Consider the following 19503-nt stretch of genomic DNA (forward strand, 5'->3'; position numbering starts at 1 on the left):
AAGGCAAAATTCGGTATTTCATCAGTAGCAGATTTTGTAGCTTTAGATGCAATATTTCAAGCTTGAAAGTCTTGCAAGTACACTCAAGTATTTTCTTCACTTCTGTGTTCTTCCTTAGGGCTGTTACTTACGGTGGTTTCTTATAAAAGTAGGTCCTCTCTCTTTCATGGTCATCCTCCTTGTCAGAGTCCTCACTGCTGGATGACAAGCTGTCATCCCGGCGTCCTTCTTCGGGCTGGAAGGGAATGCCGGGTGAGAAGCCTACTGGAGTTTTGGGTGAAGCAAATACCGAGCATGAGCCTTCACTAGTAGATGAGTAATGGGAGGGACCATCAATAGTTACAGACAAAAGGTCCATTTCTGTCTCCTCTGGAAACTGATTACAGAAAGACAAAAAGATATTAAATTTTCACAGATAAGATTTCCATCGAGAACACAGTAGATAGATCTGGAAATAAAGAAGCAAGAGTGCTATGAGAAACTCTCACTCTCAAGTTCCTCATAATAAGGAGAGAGCCAGACAGATTATGAAAAAGAAAGCAATGAAAGCTTGGTGGGGAGACGTTTGCCATTGCCTAGTGATTGATCTGGCAGCTGAAGATGTATCATGCTCTTATCAATTTACAGGATCAGAAGGAATGGAAACATTTAATTTAACAAATATTTGACAGAAAAGAACAAAAGACAGCCAAAATCATCATGACTTGCAGAGGGGTGATGCATCCCAGAGTGTTAGTGAGGTGGGAATGCAGGATGCTACACAGAATGTACGGCACCACTCTGCAGCTCTGGGCTGCGCTCCCGGGCACGCTCAGGCCGAATTCCCAAAAGGAGCCTCCTGTCTCTCACATAAAACACGGCACAAGCACCATACAAGCAATTTTCCAACATTAAATTCTTAAAATGCCTGTGAAAGGTATCTGTTAGTGTCAAACACCAGCACTGCCTACACAATGTTACTATAGAGCTACACAGTCGTCGTCTGCAAATGCTAATTAGAGCTCTGCTGAAGAACTGGCCTCATAATGCCAGAAAGATATATTTTTTTTAATCAGCATTTTTTTCATCATATATTTTTTATATCAGCATTTGATACTTCTAAGTGTTTGCTAGCGTTTTGCCATGCCAAAAAAAACTAAGCTAACCGGGCTTATACCTAACAACAACAGGTAGGAGAGCTTTTATATGTGAACATATTTAAATGTGCAAAGCACATTTCCAGCTTCCATTTCTACCTCTCTCTCAGAAACAGGAAGTTATTTCCTGGGACCATGAGGTGAGTTAGAAGGGAGAAAAAGTACATTACTGTCTCTTCAGTTTGGTTTTTTTACTTTTTTTTTGGCTTGGTTTTCCCTTCGTTGGTCTGTTTTGTGTTTGGAGTTTGCTTGGTTAAAAAGGAAAAAAAAATCTTTACTATTTTCCTTGAACAGAAAACTGGTTTTGAAAGCAGTTAAAAAATTCCACCATCTGTTCTCAGGGTATTAAGTTTTGGCACATTCCCTACTCCCTATTATTTGAAAATATCTTATTCTGCATTAAATATAGGGATTTCAACAGAAATAAATGTGTGAGATGATGTCCTCCCACCTGGTAATTACTTTGTACTGGTGTTGATTGCTGCAAACTTGGAACACAATGTAACAGATGAAGGCACACACACTAAAATCCTCTTCTAAAGCACATTTCAAGGCTTGACTTAGGTCACTTTACATCAGCCTTGATCAGCGTCCAAGCAAAATCCCAATAATTCATTTTACAAACAGTTTTAGGTCTACATAAGGGTGGAGAAGCACTTTGATTGGTGTTCATCTCATATGTAAAGTAAGCTCTTCTGCTTACTTTACATACTTAAATAGTTTGATATACATTCTGTTTAGCTGAGTGCAAAAGAGATGAAATATTGAAAAGCAGCTCCCTGTGAGATAAATTAGTTCTCTGGCAAAGAATACTTGTTTCTTCTCAGAAATACCTGAAAATACCCTTCCCCTGGACAGCTGGATTGTTGTGCAATCCCCAAAGCTGTTTGATTCAACTTAACAAGAAATGAAAAAAAATACATAAATTAAAACAATTACAATAAACTCAGCCATGCAAAACAACATTTTAAAAATGAGAAAACATAGCAACAAAAAAAGAAAATCAACGATTCAACAATCCATTTCAAACAGTCAGAAGGCTATACTTTAGGGCCACAGCAAACTGACTAATACCCATTTCCAAAACTCTCCTGATTCAATTAATTTGTAAGTTAAGAAACTAAAATACATCTGTCTTGTCACAAAACAAGTCTATCTTCCTAAAACACATCCATAATTTGAGGCACACACTAATGGAAACACACACACACACAAAACCATTCAGGCAACTCAGGTTTCCTTAAATATTCCTGTCTCAGGAACTTGTGACCAACCAGCACAGGGAACATAATTATATGGTATATAAAGTAATTCTTACAGAATCTTGGATGTTGAAGGTCACTCTTGGCCCAGGAGATGCAGCATCTACACGGATATCTGGGAGGTCTTCACTGTCTCCAAGTCGAGAGCTGTAAGCAAAACCAAACCAAACCAGCTTGTTGGGTTTTACTACAGGATTTTAAGGTCATCCAAACATTTAACAACACAAATAACACTTACAATTTTGTTATGGAACAAAGTATAAAATTTTAATTGAAGCACTTAAAGTACGTGAAATACTCCTGCAGAGGTTTTCCAATTTGAAGCAAATTTCTGTTATAGAAAGTTCTATTCTCATAAGAAAAAGTCCAAAGAACTCTAGCATACCTCTCCACCTTTTTAATTTTCAAATCTTTTTATATTTAATACTTAATAATGCAATTTTTAGTTCCAAATTCTGACTGCTTCAGCTAGATCTGCAGAGGCAATAAATACTTTACTAGGAGACGTCATTATACAACTACAGTTGGCTCAGCAGCCATTAAATGATAAAACAAAACCAATACTGGTTACACACGTGAAGAGGTGAAATGAAAATGATCATTCACACACAAAAAAGCATCTCCCTTCCTTCTTCTCATTAAAACAGGCCTTTTAAAGGCCTGCAAATCAAGTGTAGAAATCAGAATTATTACACTCTACCATTTTTGCTTATATACACTTCCTCAGCATGTCTTGAAAGCAGGATTCTGTAGGAAACCCCAAGTTGTTGTAGAAGTGGAATCTTCTCAGAGGTTTCAAAAAATGGAGAAAAAACTCTTTTTACAACATGCCTGCCTTCCAAAATGACCTCTCCTATCCAGTTTCACCAAGTACAGCTGCTGCCTACAGTAAAAGAACTTTTAGAGCTGAAATCCAATGTTTCTCTGTTCCTTATGCTGCTGTTGCTATCACAGATCCCAAATTCCCAGCAGCTCACCTTGCTCTGTCCATTCTCTTCAGAGGTGGTCTTCCTGATGCTGAAATGCTCTTAGACCGACTATAGCTGGGTTTGTAGCTGAGACCCCACTTGTCTTTCAAGGAGGCAGCCTAAACCAGAAATAACATTTAAATACAACAACTGAGAACAAAGAGAGAAACTCTGGAAAGCTAAAATATTATTTTATACAACTGTGCCAGTAAAGTAAAAAGGTGGTTTTGTCCCCTAATAGCTAAAACGGATTCATTGGTCCAGCAAGGAATTATTTGTTAATATGTTAAGAGAATGAGTAAATGACATCTTCAAATGCATATTTTCTATTTCTTGTGAGTGTGCAAATAGCCCATTTACATTATACCATCTGTGAAATATCAATTTTCTTATCATTATTATTATAAGGGAGAAAAACCTTTCCCTGCCCCTCCTACAGGTAAAGATGGTGCTGAACTATTTGATGCTTTTAAACTTCCTTTTCCATTACTAACATTTTCCTTGCTTTAATCAACATGCAGAAAAAGAAACATTCAACACAAGGGCTACAATATTTTTAAAGTAACTTAATCCTGCTCACCCTCATGCTGGATCTACGGAGCTTTTTCCGAACATCCCGGCGGATATCGTTCACAGCCACCGACTCCAGCTGCTGATAGCGCTGGATCTCTTGATTTATAGTTCCTTCACTTGCCCCTAATTTTCTAGACATAAATAATGGTTGAGTTATCATACCAGTCATTTAAAAATCTGTGTTGTAACAATGCTTGCCCTGAGAATTATCCAATTTTCTCATTTATTCCAGCAGTTACTTATGACCAGTGTCAAATAGAGCTGCAGCAGTATTAGAATAAATGTTTAATCTAAAATACAAAGTTGAGATACAACTGCCCTTTGAATGGTGACAGCAATTTCATTACAAGTACAAGCAGTAAAACATGTCTCCTCTTCATTATTTAACATGTAATGACCAAGCTCTGTATTCTCATCCCAGACAGATCCATATATAATAACTCTGTCTGGGGGAAAGGGGAAAAAAACCCCCAAGCCCAACCAACCATGCCTGTAGAAAACTATTAATAACATTCACAGAAGTTCAGGTAAAATTTGGGACCTTTGAAATATTTTTTCTTCAGGGCTTTCTCAATTATAGCACAGGAGATTAGAACAGCATGTCCAAGAAGCAAAAACCAACTTACTTTAAGTCATCAATAACTTTAGCTTGCTCATTGAGTTCTCTAATATCCACCAAACGTTTCATGAATTTCCTTCCTCGCTGTTCTCCAGTCTGGATACTGGAAGGTCCCTGCCGTCGGTGATCCACAATCTCCTGTTTAAAATAAATGTCTAATTAACACCTTCATCAAAAATGGGTCACGAGTACGATTTTAACAATTGGCAAAGTGAATTTCGCACCTCAGAATTTGGACTAGTGCATGCAAAAGAATCAAGTTTCATCTCCAAAGGATTGGATTGAATTTTTTCCAGTGATCCAAAGCCCATCATTCAGTTAAGACACACTGTAGCTACTACATACATGTCCCCATGAGCAGGACCTGCCTGCTTTCATATGTGATCTGCTAGACTGGAGAAAATCCCGCTTCGCTGACCCCAAAAGATATTCTACAGGAACAGAGTATCGGTGGTTTGGGGGGCTCAAGCCCAGCAGGTGATTTACAATCCGCTGCCCAAATGTTAGCTTGGGTGCCTCTCCACACAAGGAACCTCCTCCACATGATTTCTAAACAACAAACAGGAACATTAGTGCTCTGGGATGACGTTTTCACTGCTGGCAGGCAAGAGACACGTAAGATACACATTAAGGAATATCTTATTAAACATTTTGTTGTGAAACCAAAAGGAAAGATCAGCAGCATATTGTGTACAAGTACCAAAATAGACTTTTTTTTAGTTTGCTCATGTCAGTAATTTACTCTCCTGTGAAGAAAACCTATATCCAGCCATAGCTTTTACAATTCAGGCACCTGAAGTTATGTGGTGTGTCTCCATATTTTCAAATCCAGATCAGTATTTCCACAGAACAGCAGCAGAAACATGATCTGTGATTTCTTGCCTTTGAAATAAGGAGTAAGAGAACACAGACACACATTTTTGATTTGGAACAAGACTTAAATGAGCTACAAGGAGTAACACACCAGACTCGGGGCAAGACTAAGATCTCTCCATTTGACTGAAGACTTCATCACAGCTTTTCCAATTAGTAGCACTTATTTTGGTTGATTCACTTACTGCATGTATGGTGGGAGACATAGTGTCAACCTCATCCTCGTCCGAAAGGTCAGCTATGTTTACAGAGTTGAGGTCAGCAATGTCATCAATATCCTCCTCTCCTGTCAATGTCGTCAGGGTGTTGCCCAAAGCATTCAGTCTTTTCCCGATGTTTGGATCCATGTGGACATCAATACCACACATCTTCCACAGCACATTCAGTGTCCAGGTTCCAGCACTACTACTTTCTGGGGGGGGGGAAAAAAAAAAAATTAACCACTTTTTCCTCTTTTAAAAAATCCCTCATACTGAATTATGTATTAATTAGGTAAGACAGCGTTTGTCAGTTACAAAGAACTGTCTTTTCTGCCTGTTCTGAGAAAAACATATTCCACAAGTGAAACACTTGCTGGAAATACTTCCCAGCTCTGAAGTTAGTCTTCCTTTAGCAAGTGATATACACAGGCAGAACTAATGAAAATACATTCCCTTCAGCCAAGCTGATGACAAGGAGAGACCACCTCCAACTTATTGCAGTCAAATTACTATTCCAAAACAGAATTTCTAACAGCAGGAAAAATAAAAGATACTTTTCTGCATGTACAAATGCTGACCTATTTATTCAAGTCTTGAACAACAATGCTGGAAGATTTTGTGTGTAATGTGCCTGCTGAATATCCTGTCTTCCCAGGATTTTTCTAACAAGTGCTACCTTTCAGCATCAAAATACAGAACCTGCCTTAAGCAGAACTACAGAAGATACTGGTCTCCTTTCTAAATGGATTCAGCTTGTTTGTTATCATTCACAACTCCATGTGAGGTAATTTTTTAATTTTTGGAGCATATGTTTCATTTTTTTTTCCCCTCAGCACAAAAAAAGCAAGTGGGGGACAAGGAGCAAAACTACAGGGGCAGGAGACACTGCAGATGCAACAATTGGGCAAAGAGATAAAGAAACAAGCAGCAGGTATGGTGACCAATACAGAGATTTCCAGCTATTTTTGAGGCCTCTGGAAAATGTCCAAACTACTCAGACTGGGAAGAGAGGGAGTTTGGGAAAAATAGAGGCTTCTCTGCAAAAGGTAAGGGAGGAATGGGAGCTCAGGGTGCAAAGTCTCAGCACTAGAAGGACTGGAAGATTTAGCAGTCTCTAGGACAGGAAGCAATAGGACAACATTACTGTTATTGCAACTATTGCTGATTTTTCTCCCACCAAGGAACAATCACATCTACACTGTGTCTTTTCCTGCAGGTAAAAATCTGAAGCCAGTGTTGCTGATGTGACTCAAAACCTACAACAGCTTGGAAAGGTCACACAGATGAAAACACTGAGGGTTTTACCGGGAAAACAAGGCACTAAGCAAAACAAAACAAAAAAAACCCCAAACCACCAATGAAATTAAAACACAGTTAAAGGATTCAAATTTCATATTTTATGAATGTTTTATTTATGTAGGACTTGATTTATTAAAAAAGGCATATTACCTGCTGCAGCTTGTCCTGTTGTCCTAGAACATACCTCATAGGTACCATCTGGCACAACACCTACACGAAGGATACAAAGCAGAATCACTGGTTAGGGAGGCAGTAAAAGTAGTTTTAGACCAGCCCTTCCAAATCCCACCCTCAGTTTCTTGCCCTCTATAATTATAGCAAGAATGGTGTTGGATTGGAGATTTAGTTTGAATTCCCATTGAATGACTTTTCTTATTTAGTGAAGTGAATCTACTTGGTAACATCTAAGTTTATATCAACTTAATACTGCATAAAAATTCTAGAATTTTCACTATTATGAAAGATAGATAGATATGTACAAAAAATTAAAATAATCTGTATGAAACTATTAAAAACTTAGTGAAATTATATAAAAGCAACACATCCAACTCTTCCAACATTACCCAGACAGAACTTAAATTATTACAATGAGATATAAAGCAACAAATTTTATTAATAAAGCAAAACAAAGGAATACAAGTTGTTAGATCCATATTATTTTGCTTTCAGAAAGTCTTTTCTTTAAGTTTTTTGGGAAAGTTCAGAAGTTTTTAAAGTCAAAGGGAAGGGCAAAAGTGGATTTGCATCTGAAATAGTATTGTCCAGTATGAAATCACACCCACTTACATGCATTCATGACGAGATCTCCTCTTATTTCTGGTTTCCAGTCATCCCAACTTGTCTCAAAGCCATCAGCAAAGCGGATACAGAAGTTTTTAAAATGACCTTTGCTAACTAAAGACTCTGAGGAGCAGGCAGTGATTAACGTGCTCTCAATAGTCAGGACTAAAGCAGAGCCGGTGTCAAGATCTGCGGTGTGGTTAGACTGGAAAAGAAAGCCACAGGGAGAATTCACTGGTCAGTGCCATGTCAAAGGGACACTGTACATGTATTAAATGACATTTATCTTTCCATACTGGAAACCTGATCCCCTGTTTGTATCTCCATGTGGCCCATGACTACAGAACACAGGATCCATTCTTTTCTCCATGAAGAGTCACACATGAGTTGATTAACAATGACAAAAAGTAGTTGTAATTTTTATGTTATTTGTTTTGTGCTTGTTTTGACATCTACAATTACATACAGTCTTAAATACACAGGTTGACTCATTATTTTCCAGCCTTGTATATGAAGATCCATTAATAAGACAGAACATATTTTTCATAATTTACTATCATTTGTAACACATAAGAGCATAAAGAGCCATTGGGTTTGTCCACAGCTGCCAGATAGAACATTCACAATCAAAATGTTATGTCATTGTGACTTCCAGGTTCTTGGCCTCATTATTCCTTCACATTTCTATGTATCGTGACCATTTCCCTCTACATCATAAAAATGATTCGCTTCTGTTCTGGAATTATTCCCCATTAAGAATATTCCCAGTTTGATGTTCCCTTACAGAACAATTTGAATTAACACACTGCACAATGCACTGTGTAGCCATTACTTTAATAGAGAAATTATATTAAAGTTAACTGCACACTAAAGAATACATAATCTAGTGTAACATATTAGACTTACCATGTACTACAATAACACAAAACTGCATTTTAAATATCTTTTCTAACCCAGTCTGAGTTCCTAAATAAAACTGTTTGAAAAACAGATATATATATATCTCAAATAGTTATTCACACTCTCTTTCCTTGTTAAACAATCAAACAAAGGAGTCAAAACATCATGTTAAAGCCAAGTTTTCAGAGTTTCCTTATCTATAATCATATGAAAAAGAAAGAATTCATTGGAATTTGTGATGGCAGCATTCAAGAAATATATTCCACTGAAACATTTCCAAGGACTTCCAAAGTGCTCACTTCATATATGGTATAAACAAGAATCCATGACATTACCCCAAAGCACATAAACCAGTTGAAACACACATAACCTAATTCTTCTATAAACAAGAAGAATTACAAGCCATGCCACTAACCTATTTATCAGTCTATGTCTTTTGTATTGGTGTGAAGAAAAATTACATTTATGGACATAAAAGCCATGTACCACATAGAAATAGATATTTTAACAGACTTCTGATGGGTCAGTTTTGCTTACCTGAGGTGTGTTTGTGATGGGCAGGCAAATTCCTAAGTCATTGACAGTCAGCTGAAGGAACAGGGTCCCAAAAGCCTGTGCAGAGGTTTGTTGGATTCCAGGCAACATATCTACTACTTCTTTTGTGGCCATGTGAATATCTTTATGTAAAGCCATTCTCTGTTCATTCCAGTTGTCATAAGCAGCCTTGTAGTTCAGCCAAAACAGCACAGCTTGAGGAGGAAACAAGAAATGCTTCATTGAAATCAACACATAGAAAAAAAATAATGCACATTGACCAATAAAGTTGTGGGGGTTTTAAATTTTTTTTCAGCTTCTCCATTACTTTAAGACAGTGGATGTATAACAATGGACAGACACTCATTCAGGATGCAGTGAGCAGGCTCGTGCTGCAAAGGACAAGATGGATAAATCTGATGATTTACCATTGAAATTAAAATACAGAAAGTGCTGCTGCTTTAAGCATTATGTGAAGATTTATAACTACCTCCAAACCATCTGCAAACTAAGTAGAATTTTTAATGTTTGGAATTATCAATCCATTGGCATAGAGTAGATATCCCAAACTTCTCAGTTACTTAACACTTTGACTTAACATGAAATACGAGTTTTGAATAATAAAGAAAAAAAGAATCTTTAGTATGAGGACAAATCTGTAGCAATTGTCTCTTCAATACCTCTATCAAAGGCCACAGGCTGAGCAAAGACAATTGGCCTGTTCAGAGTAATAAGCACAGCTTCTCTGTCTGATGAGCCACTGATTTCTTCTCTTAGAGCATTTCTTAATCCAATTCTTGTCTTGAAATAGGCAACTTGATGAAAGTCTGAGCCAGCTTCTTCATAAACCTTAAATGTTCAAAAAAATGGGATGAGGGAAAGGTTTGGAGCAGGGAGGGGACAGAATTGGGAAAAAGAAATAATGAAAACAGCAAGTTAAGATCTCTCTTTTCCCCTTTTTCTCCTCTAGACAGGAGGAGGCTATTTGAGGATATTCAATATTTGAGGATATTCAATATTCTTGCATTAAATTCTAATCACAGTGTTATTTTCCTTATTTATCATAAACTGTTAACTAAAATAATTGTTTATATATCCAGATCCTCTATTGTGACAGTTGATTTATAGGTTTTAAGATTTCTATTTGTTTCTAGGCATCACAAAATACTTCCGTATCAGAGAACCAGTGATTCTAGGTAACAGCAGGTTTAGGAATACAAGAAGTACAACTGTCAAACCAAGACAGACAAACTAGGTCAAAATGTAGGTCTAGCCATGTTTGGGTCTTCTCTGATCTTATTATTTCATTCAAATACCCTAAAAATAAAAGCAATATCAACAAAAATTTTGAGTTGGACTCAGCAGAAAGGTTATTACTGCTATAAAGGGCTAATAAGTTCTAAGATATTAATAGTGTGGGGGAAAAAACCAAAACAACACCTCCATACTTGACTCCTTCCATCTTTTATGCATGTACACATTTGATACCCACTCCACAGCCAGATCAGGTAAGAACCAGCAGTGTAAAACAATTCTTGGCTTGGTTATGTATTTTTTTAATCCCACACTACTAAGAACACCACGTGCAAAGATGTTGAGCACTGACCTGATGTTTAACAATCTGTCCTAGTGCCAGATTTAAATCCACCTGGCACTTCCCAAACAGTTTGAGGTAGCTGCTGCTTCCAGGCATTGCTTTGGTTTGCAGTCTGTTTGAGAGCTCAAGTTCAATCAGTCCAGTTTCAAATCTCACAGCGCGCATGGAGGGAGTTGTGGCTGTCACTTGAATTCCCTAAGGAATAAGGAAGGTACAAAGTTATCAGCATCTGGTTCGGGAACATAAAGAGAAGGAAAATAAAACAAATCACCAACAAACCCAATAAAAACCCTTTTCCACTGTGCAGCAGTAAAAAGGAGGACATAATCATTTTTCCCCACTTGAAAAGATTACAGGAACCAAACTTAAGGTCTTTAGGTCTTTTTCTTCATGCAGAGTATTCCTGATTCAATAAACTTTGAGATAAACACCCAAAAGCCACTAATAGCATCTAGGGCCACTGTTTTGTCATCATAAGATTACCTTAAACTGTAGGCTCAAGGAGTAAAGAAGAATTTTTGGTTTGTCTCCATCTGTTGTGCCATCATGTTCATTCCAAAGAGGTATCGGCTGCTCCCCTCCTGTACATGTTAAATATACACTTTCAGAGTTTTAACAAAGAAAACATTTTAAAACCAATAGATACAAAAAAGTGAAAGTGAAGGAAGCCTCATTTTAAACAGTGATTAGCTGAAGATTTATACAAACAGATGAAGGTTGAATGGAAGACAACAGTGCAGATTCATCTTCTTACGTACAATTAATAGCTCTCTACTAAGAAGGAAGGCAGAGAGAGTCACGTTCCTTCCTCCTGGGAAACTTTCCATAGGAAGGCTCAAAGCCTGTAAGGAGTAACACCTAGTTTTCCAAAACATATCTGTCCCCTGCACCAATGTATTCTTAATTATCTGACAATAAAAATTGAACACTTGACTAAATACTATGCAAACTGCATGAAAAGAAGAACTGAAATTATATCAGTATTTTCCAATGAGAGGAGGAAAGAGTATTCTGCAGTTATTTTATTTTTGTGTTTAATTCCTCATCCTAGCACATTCCATCCCAAGTTAGGTATCCCCACAGGCCCTAACTTGAAGGAGGAATCCTGGTTTTAATTCTCCCTGAGATGTGATCTGTATTCCATCTTAGTTTATAGGAAGAGCTTGCTGCTGGAAAAAGCCAAGCCATTAATTCTCTCCATACATGCCAATTCTTCTAATTACAGTTATTTGGTGGTAAGAATAGGCAGTTAAATCATGAATTAAAAAAACCCCCAAACAACAACAGTAAATTTCTATCACTCCATTTTGTATCTGGATAATTTTCTCTTTTTAATCAACACTGCCTTCAACTTCAAGATGCAATTACTATGGACTGCTCTTTCATTAACTAGCTTTCAATCTGTGCAACTTCACCTTAAATAACTGGTACTTATTCAGTTTTTACATAAGGATAATATGCAAACAATATTTTAGTGCAACATAAACCAGAATTAGAAACACCACTGTAGTATATTACACTAATTGGTATTTTCAAGCCACATCAATTATTTTGCTCCATGGCAGAAAAACAAAGCTATTTTCTGCCTCCATTGTTCTGCATTCAGCACCCAGCTCATGGATTGCTGATTCCTGGTGAGTTCCCCCAACATGGAAGGTAACAGTCACATTTCAAAAACCATCAGGTTGCTATTTGCCACACAAATTTACAGTCCAGAAAACCAAAGAACAAGCAATGGTAATAAATTCCTCACATAAAAACACAGGATAAAAACACAGGGGAGATCAAACTCCAGAGACTAAGAAATGTAGTAAAATCTAATATAGGGTTCATGGTTTACCACTGTATGTTCCTCTATAAAAAATATTCTAATAGAATAATGACAGTTGATGAGGGTTTATTCTTCCCCTAAGCATTTTCTTACTACCCAATACTAATATATTTTGAAGGAAACAAATATCAGGGTGTTTAAAATTTGTTTCTTCTTGTCCTTCAGGGACTCTGACATTTTCCATTTCTTCCACTGTATCTTTTAACTGCCTTGAGGGCACATCATCTAAATCTGCATATTTGTTTATTACATATGTATACATGAATATAAATACATATATAGATATATATAGGTAGTAGATGTACACATAGACACTCCTTTCACTTAGATACCACTTCTTAGCATTTCTTTCCTCACAATGTTTCCAACTATTGACGAATCTTTCCACTAAAAATTAGCTATATTTCTGTAACAGCCTTTTAGGGTAACTCAAAAAGAGTTCCAATAAAACAAAGTTGAACAAAGTGAATACAGAAAGTAACCCAGACAAGGTCATGCTATGGATAGAGACACAGAGACTAGTGTCCAGAATGCCAAATTATCCTGCTTCCCAATAAAAAGTCTTCTTTATGACAGAACTAGAATAATTTCCAGAGCCTCTGTTATTATTTCACACTCCAGCTCTGCTTCTTGCTGCTGGAATTCTAGATGTGAAATGATGATGTCTCTGAAATAAAGAGCTGATCCTGAGAGCTATATCATGTTGCCATCAAACAAGGTTTAAAGTTCTTACTTAGAGTTGGTTTTAAGTGTTCTGCTTACCTGAAACCTTCTGTATGACTTCATTTACTTCCTTCATGAACACTTTTTGCACAAATACCAAATGGTTTAAAAGATCAGTTGTGAGATTATGTTCAAAGGAACCAACCTGCAGAAATAGAACATTTTAGAACAAAACTTAAGTTTTCAAGAGTGGATTTTTGTTTTTCAGGCACATCTTTTCAAGTCCAATTCTATTGTTACTGGCATAAAAAAAGGCAATTATATAGTTTTGTATTGCAATTTGATTCTCCTGGTTAAGTTTATTTAGACAATAAAATGCAGGACTTAAGGTTCATGGAATATGTGAAATGCTACTTAATTACAGCTAGAAATCCATTATCAGAAGAAAACAGAAATTAGCAGCCAGCCTCTAAAAGTACATTATTCTAGTCACTTTAGGTGAACAAATTTACTGGCATCTTCAATGGTAAACTTACTGTGTCCAGTCTAATCTATAAGAGTATTTCGAAGAACTGGAGTCTGTCTAAGATTGTTTAAATTTGCCACTAAGATTTTTTAACTAAAATTAAAATACAGACATTTTCTGAAACTACTTGCACTTGGCTTTTGCCTTGGCTAGGCATGCCCTCCCTTCAGTTTTACAAGCTGAACAAATTCAAAGACCCAAAGGCTTTTCTTCAGCCAGGAAATAACACAGCACCTAATTACACTTCTAATAAAGATGCAAACATCAGAAGTCTCAACTGCTAGACTATTTTTCTGACTAAAGAATCAGAGTAAGTAAAAAAGCCCCACTTTCCCCCCACAAGGTAGGTTGCCTTGAAGCAGCATCACTTTTCTCCCTGTGAAAGTTAACTGTAGAACTGGTACACAAACAGAACTTGTGAATAGAATAGAAAATTTTATATCATTTACTAAGGTTATATATGGCTTCTATCTATGGAGCTGTCTAATCATGAAAAAATAAACTATAACAAAATAAAATTCTCTTTAAATTTTTTAAGTGTTTATATTCAACCTGTAAACGTGAGAGTTCTGGAGCAGGCAGATTATTAAAATAATATGAAGATGCACACACAGAAGTGTAACAGAGTGGAAATAACAACTAATCAAGGATGTCTTCAACACCTACCTCAGCCACACAGCGCAGGTAGTTGCCCTGTAGGTAGTAGCCTTGCTTAGCAGGTAGCTCATCTATGCTCCAAATTTGGTCTGAGTAAGTGTCGTGTTCTTCCATGACATATTTCCCTGACATAGTGACAGGAGGGAGGTTGAGACTTGCAGAAGGAGGAATGGTTGACATGTCAGTGGCAGAGACTTTGGAAGTGAAGCGCAGTCTGTGGTTTGGAAGCTCGAAATTAAATCTGGTTTGGGCACCTGTAAAAGGAAGGCGGGGAAAGAAAAGGTATGAACTGGCAAAAGGATCTTTTATTTATCCTTGAATTTAAAAACACTTTTGGAATTAATACAAGAATAAAATATTGAAAATGTTACTGAAGTGCAGAGACCTAAAGAGCTATAAATATCCACCCAAATGACCCTGGGTTTTCTTTGTTTTTAAAGAAAATGAAGACTTCACTGTAATTAGATGGAGAAGGGAGTCATACAAACCACCTCAGGTGTAGTGAGGGCCTATAAAAGTATTCTCAAATAGACTTATGAATCAGAATTTAATTAATCAACGATCATAAACTGATTTTAGCAGCCAGTGGGAAGCTTCCTGGGAGGAAGCTATAAAGGAATGTACACATCTTCATCTGCTCTTGCATTATCCCTCTGGCAATTGTGTATAACAACTACAGTGTAAGTTCTCTACATAGCTCCTCATTGAAGTCCACATTAAAAAAATAAGCTGGTAGCCACAGATTCAAAGCTCTAGTTATAATTCCAACAGAAATACTGAGTGCTCTTGGATGCTTATTGGAAGGGCAAACTAAAAGCAGTAATGTTTCTAAAGTTTCAGAGAACTGTTACCTGTCATTCCATGACTCCTCATTCTTCCCATCTTATATTCCGCCTTCAGAGAGGGCAGGAGCGCTGCTCCAATAGCTATACCATCTATCATGGCACTGAACTTGAGCACTATGGGTTTCTTCTCCAAGCCTTCTGGCAGCTGTGGGAATTCATTTGTTTCGACCGGCGTTTGATTAATACTCGTTGGAGTCTTTTCGGAGGGCAAAGGGGTCGCGACGTCTTCTTTGGTCGGCTGGGGCCTGTTTGCCAAGACAAAGAGCAGAAAACCCTTTTTGTTATGCTGTCAGGGATATATGAGCAGCCTGACTGTCCCACACAAGTAGCACTGGGTGGCCACCAGCAGGCTTTGCAAGTGCCATCCAGGGAGCACTCACGCGGTGGAGGGCTGGCGGATGAGGTCGGAGATCTGCTTGGAGAGCTGGTGGGAGCTGCGCACCATCATGCTGTGCAGCGTGGCTGGGTGCTGGGGGATGTTGATGCTGATGGCTCCAACCTTCACCACGGCAGCATTGTTTGTTTTCAGCCCTCTCTGGGCACTGTAGAGGGCCTGGGATTTGGCAATGCTGCACTTCACGACGGTCCTAACGGAGAAAGGGAAGAGGAGTTATTTGCACGTCTTTCCAAGCGGTTACAGTTTTAGGTTAAAATGAGTTTTTAAGTGTTACCAGAAGTCATTTTGTTTATAAACTCGATACACATTCCTTTTACTTTCACTTGACACACACGGATGCACTACATGCCACAAACAACTATGCTACGTTTAAGAGAACTACAAGTCATGCATTGCAAAAATACCTGTTAAACTGTTACTCTTGCACAAAGTAAGATGGTCCCAGTGCATACACACTAGACAGACAAATTTGCACACACAGAAACAAAGAAGAGCCTTCCATTTCAACTCCTTTTCAGGAATACTCTCAAACCATCCTTTTTGTAAGAAGACTTAGCAGAATTTGATCTTAGCATCCAAATAGGTCAATGGAGGAAATGCTCACTTAACATCCAATACACACCAAGTGATAAATGGATTTGTGAATTAATACTGCTGATTAATTCAAACACACTATTCCAAAATATATTGTCTAAACTTTATTTTAATATTGAGGAGGATATGGTTCACAATGGTTACCCAAGATAAAAATACAACTGCACAGAAGTGACAGCTTTTGTTGTCAAAATGAAATTTTGGCATAGCAGAATTCGCTAAGGTCCTATTTAAAAAAGATTATGGGGGTAACACATTAATGTTTCCCATCTGTGGTCAATTCCTGGAGGGTTACCCAATGGAAGTATTTTAAGCAGCCAATACAATATTACAGCCTCAAAGAGAAGGACATGTAGCTGTGAAGATGCAGTATATCAGCTCAAATGGTTGAAAAACAGACTCTAGAAAACTGCAACATTACATGCAAGTTTCTCAAATACTATATTTTAAGGAGCATCACTAAAATACTTTTAGTATCACAATTTAAATTGTTCCCTAGACAACTCAGTTTCGTGGTGGAAGCTACAATATTCTACGAATTCTACTCCCAGGTGTAAAAAAAAACCAGGTATCATCCTTCTGCTTATAATAAAGAAATAAACAGCACTGTAAGGCTACCACAAGCCTATCAACAGCAGATCCATTGACTGAAGCTCAAGGAACAGCCTCAGATTTTCACAGCTATGCAAGGGCTACGAGTGACCTGAAGTGGTTATGGATAATTTTTTAGGGCAGACTCAAGTAGAAATGATTTCAAAATACATGAAGAATTTACACAAATATGGAGGAGGAAACAAATCTTAATTCACAACTATTTTCAGAAAAACATTATACAAATAAACATTACTTAAGAAAAGTCCAGACTTATTTTAATCCACCTCTTTAACCATTTCTCTCTTCGTATTTGCTTATTTCCTGCTCTCTTCCTGCTACCATTCTGGTTCAACTATTGTGAGGTCAATCAAGAACACATTTCCATCCCCATCTATAACACAAAATACTACTACATTCAAACCATTTTAAAACATTTTCTTAATTAAAAAAAGTTACACCAACATAGGTGTTGCAAGAGAAAAATATTTCAGCAAGATTAACTGTGCTTTTCTGCTAAGATATTTCCATATTTCAGGCAACAAATTAATTTCACTGTTGCTTGCCTGCAAAAAAACTACTTCCATGACAGAATGAAATGTGGAACGACTGTCTGGCTATACATTTATTTGGATTGAGGACTACACATGAATTATCTACAGTTTGCTTACCTACAGTGATATGCCTATGACAGATCTGGTTATATATTATTAAAATCATTAATCAGTATTTAAGTTATATGCCAGCAATGCTTTCTGAAAGAATTCTATGTTCTCACATCAATTCCGTGAGTAATCACTCGCCAGACAAACTCGTGAAAAAAAGTATTTGTCCCATTACAGAACTGACTGCAAGGCCACCACTTAGAAGATTTTTGGGAATGTTATAAGAAGGGAGGGAGAAAAAGGTCAGCAGGAGGTCCAAAACACACAGGAACTATTACAGAGCCAGCTGAAAACTCAGGCAGTAGTAGATACTTGAGATTTGAATAAAGTGATTCTTCTCTTACTTCCAGCATTCATGACTCACCACCAGACCTATCCTCCATGGATTTATGCAATCCTTTTCATCATTTATACTTTTGTTAACCACATCATAAGGCAATGAATTCAACTGCTCAGTGATGTACTAAGAACAAAAGTACTTCCTTCTCTGCTGGTTTAATGTTGCTCCCAGACAAAGAGGAACACAGATCCCAATATTTTCTCTACATCACTTGCAGTTTTACAGTCCATCACCTCTCCTTCCAGAGTTACCTTCTATAAGGACATTTTAAAGTTAATCCTGTATTATCACAATACTTGAATATACAAAGAAGACACTGCATCTTTTGTGAGGGAGACCAACACCCACATACAGAGATCTGGGCGACATGAAGAGTCACCTTCATTAGCAGTAAAAGCACAGGCAGAGTTTTAAGCCCCCACAGTTTGATTGTTAACATTTATAAGGGCCTGTTTGGACAGATATTTAGCAGGCTACATTAAAAGCTTATCTAGGTAATACTAATGCTAAACTAAAATGTATTCAAGCAACATCTTCCTACACAATCACACACAGTAGGAATGCAGCCATTAGCTACACGACACAGAGATAATTGCAAGACTATTAAATGTAATAGTATGACATACAGAAACTCTTGTTTGGCTGTGCTTGTAGGAGATGTGGGAAAATCCTCCAGTCTACAGATGAAGGTTGAAGAGAAAGCAAGAAAAACAAAAAAAAAAAGCAAATAAAGAATAAACATCCATGCAAAATTAGTCAGTTAATTACTTGTAACCCACAATATGACATTTACTTTCAAATTTACCAAGGTGAAGGGTTTGGTTTTGTTCAGGTTTGTTGTTTGCTCTTGTTGCTTTTAAGATGTATCAGTATTTCCCCTTTTCCTTTTGTACCCTCCCTATATGGAAGCTCAGTAAGATGATGATGTACAGCAGACATGAAGGGCCTCAGTCACCTTCAGAAACCCTTCATGACTGTCTGATTAAAACTCTTCTTTATGCCTCTGAAACACTTTTATTGGAAGCAATTAGGCTGAGGAAATCATAAAATTCTCTATGTTTTAAGTTCTTTGTAGCATCTTCCAAATTAGCCAGGAATTCAAGGGAGAGAGAGAGAGAGAGACTCAAGTCATGTTACTTAGCCCCTTTCCTACAACATTCATATTCTAAAACCAGATCACATACTGGGGGTTACCCAGTTAATACCCAAACTGTGTGAGGATGATCTACAACAAAGAGTTGTGGTTCAGCTGTTCTGCAATTCAAACAGAAAGAAGTTCAGCTAGGAACAAAGAAAAATAATGCGTGGCCTGTTGGAGCTTGTGGCAAAAAAAGAAACCAAACCCAAAACAATGTGGATGCTGAGCAAGTCATTCATGACACCCATGCACAAGAAGTGATTCTCTCCCCCTCCCCTGCCAAGTTGTGTCAATTATATAAAGGGTGGAAAAGGCATATCTGAAGTGTAAAAATAACATGAAGAATGGAGTATGATGGGAGTTCAAACAGATATCTATTAAAGAAACACTATAGATCTTAAATGGGAATAATCAGCATCAGTAAGTTAACTACTCCCTAAAAATCTTACATGGCTTGAACCTATACATTTCAAAAACAATTAGAAGCTTAAGAGAAACACTACACAAACTCACTT

At 37.4% G+C, this 19503-nt stretch overlaps 1 protein-coding gene across 11 annotated transcripts in view; it reads right to left on the bottom strand.

Moving 5' to 3' along the window:
• The window catches only part of KIAA1109 (KIAA1109 ortholog), a 91608-nt gene that overhangs the window by 15027 nt on the left and 57078 nt on the right, over positions 1 to 19503 (bottom strand). For 5 of the 11 annotated variants that reach the window (XM_032684942.1, XM_032684947.1, XM_032684944.1 and 2 more), the window contains exons 49-67: positions 18477 to 18527; positions 15644 to 15850; positions 15270 to 15508; positions 14428 to 14672; positions 13335 to 13440; positions 11225 to 11322; positions 10751 to 10936; positions 9825 to 9993; positions 9148 to 9359; positions 7717 to 7915; positions 7081 to 7140; positions 5617 to 5843; positions 4904 to 5107; positions 4566 to 4696; positions 3947 to 4070; positions 3376 to 3485; positions 2455 to 2545; positions 1970 to 2032; positions 132 to 376 (exon numbers count right to left, since the gene is read on the bottom strand). In XM_032684942.1, coding sequence (XP_032540833.1) covers positions 132 to 376; positions 1970 to 2032; positions 2455 to 2545; positions 3376 to 3485; positions 3947 to 4070; positions 4566 to 4696; positions 4904 to 5107; positions 5617 to 5843; positions 7081 to 7140; positions 7717 to 7915; positions 9148 to 9359; positions 9825 to 9993; positions 10751 to 10936; positions 11225 to 11322; positions 13335 to 13440; positions 14428 to 14672; positions 15270 to 15508; positions 15644 to 15850; positions 18477 to 18527 — 2967 coding nt within the window. The remainder of the gene's footprint in view (positions 1 to 131; positions 377 to 1969; positions 2033 to 2454; positions 2546 to 3375; positions 3486 to 3946; positions 4071 to 4565; positions 4697 to 4903; positions 5108 to 5616; positions 5844 to 7080; positions 7141 to 7716; positions 7916 to 9147; positions 9360 to 9824; positions 9994 to 10750; positions 10937 to 11224; positions 11323 to 13334; positions 13441 to 14427; positions 14673 to 15269; positions 15509 to 15643; positions 15851 to 18476; positions 18528 to 19503) is intronic. The other 6 variants (XM_032684949.1, XM_032684945.1, XM_032684950.1 and 3 more) reach the window with 6 other exon arrangements.

Source organism: Chiroxiphia lanceolata, chromosome 4 (assembly GCF_009829145.1).
Source record: "Chiroxiphia lanceolata isolate bChiLan1 chromosome 4, bChiLan1.pri, whole genome shotgun sequence".
Taxonomy (NCBI): domain Eukaryota; kingdom Metazoa; phylum Chordata; class Aves; order Passeriformes; family Pipridae; genus Chiroxiphia; species Chiroxiphia lanceolata.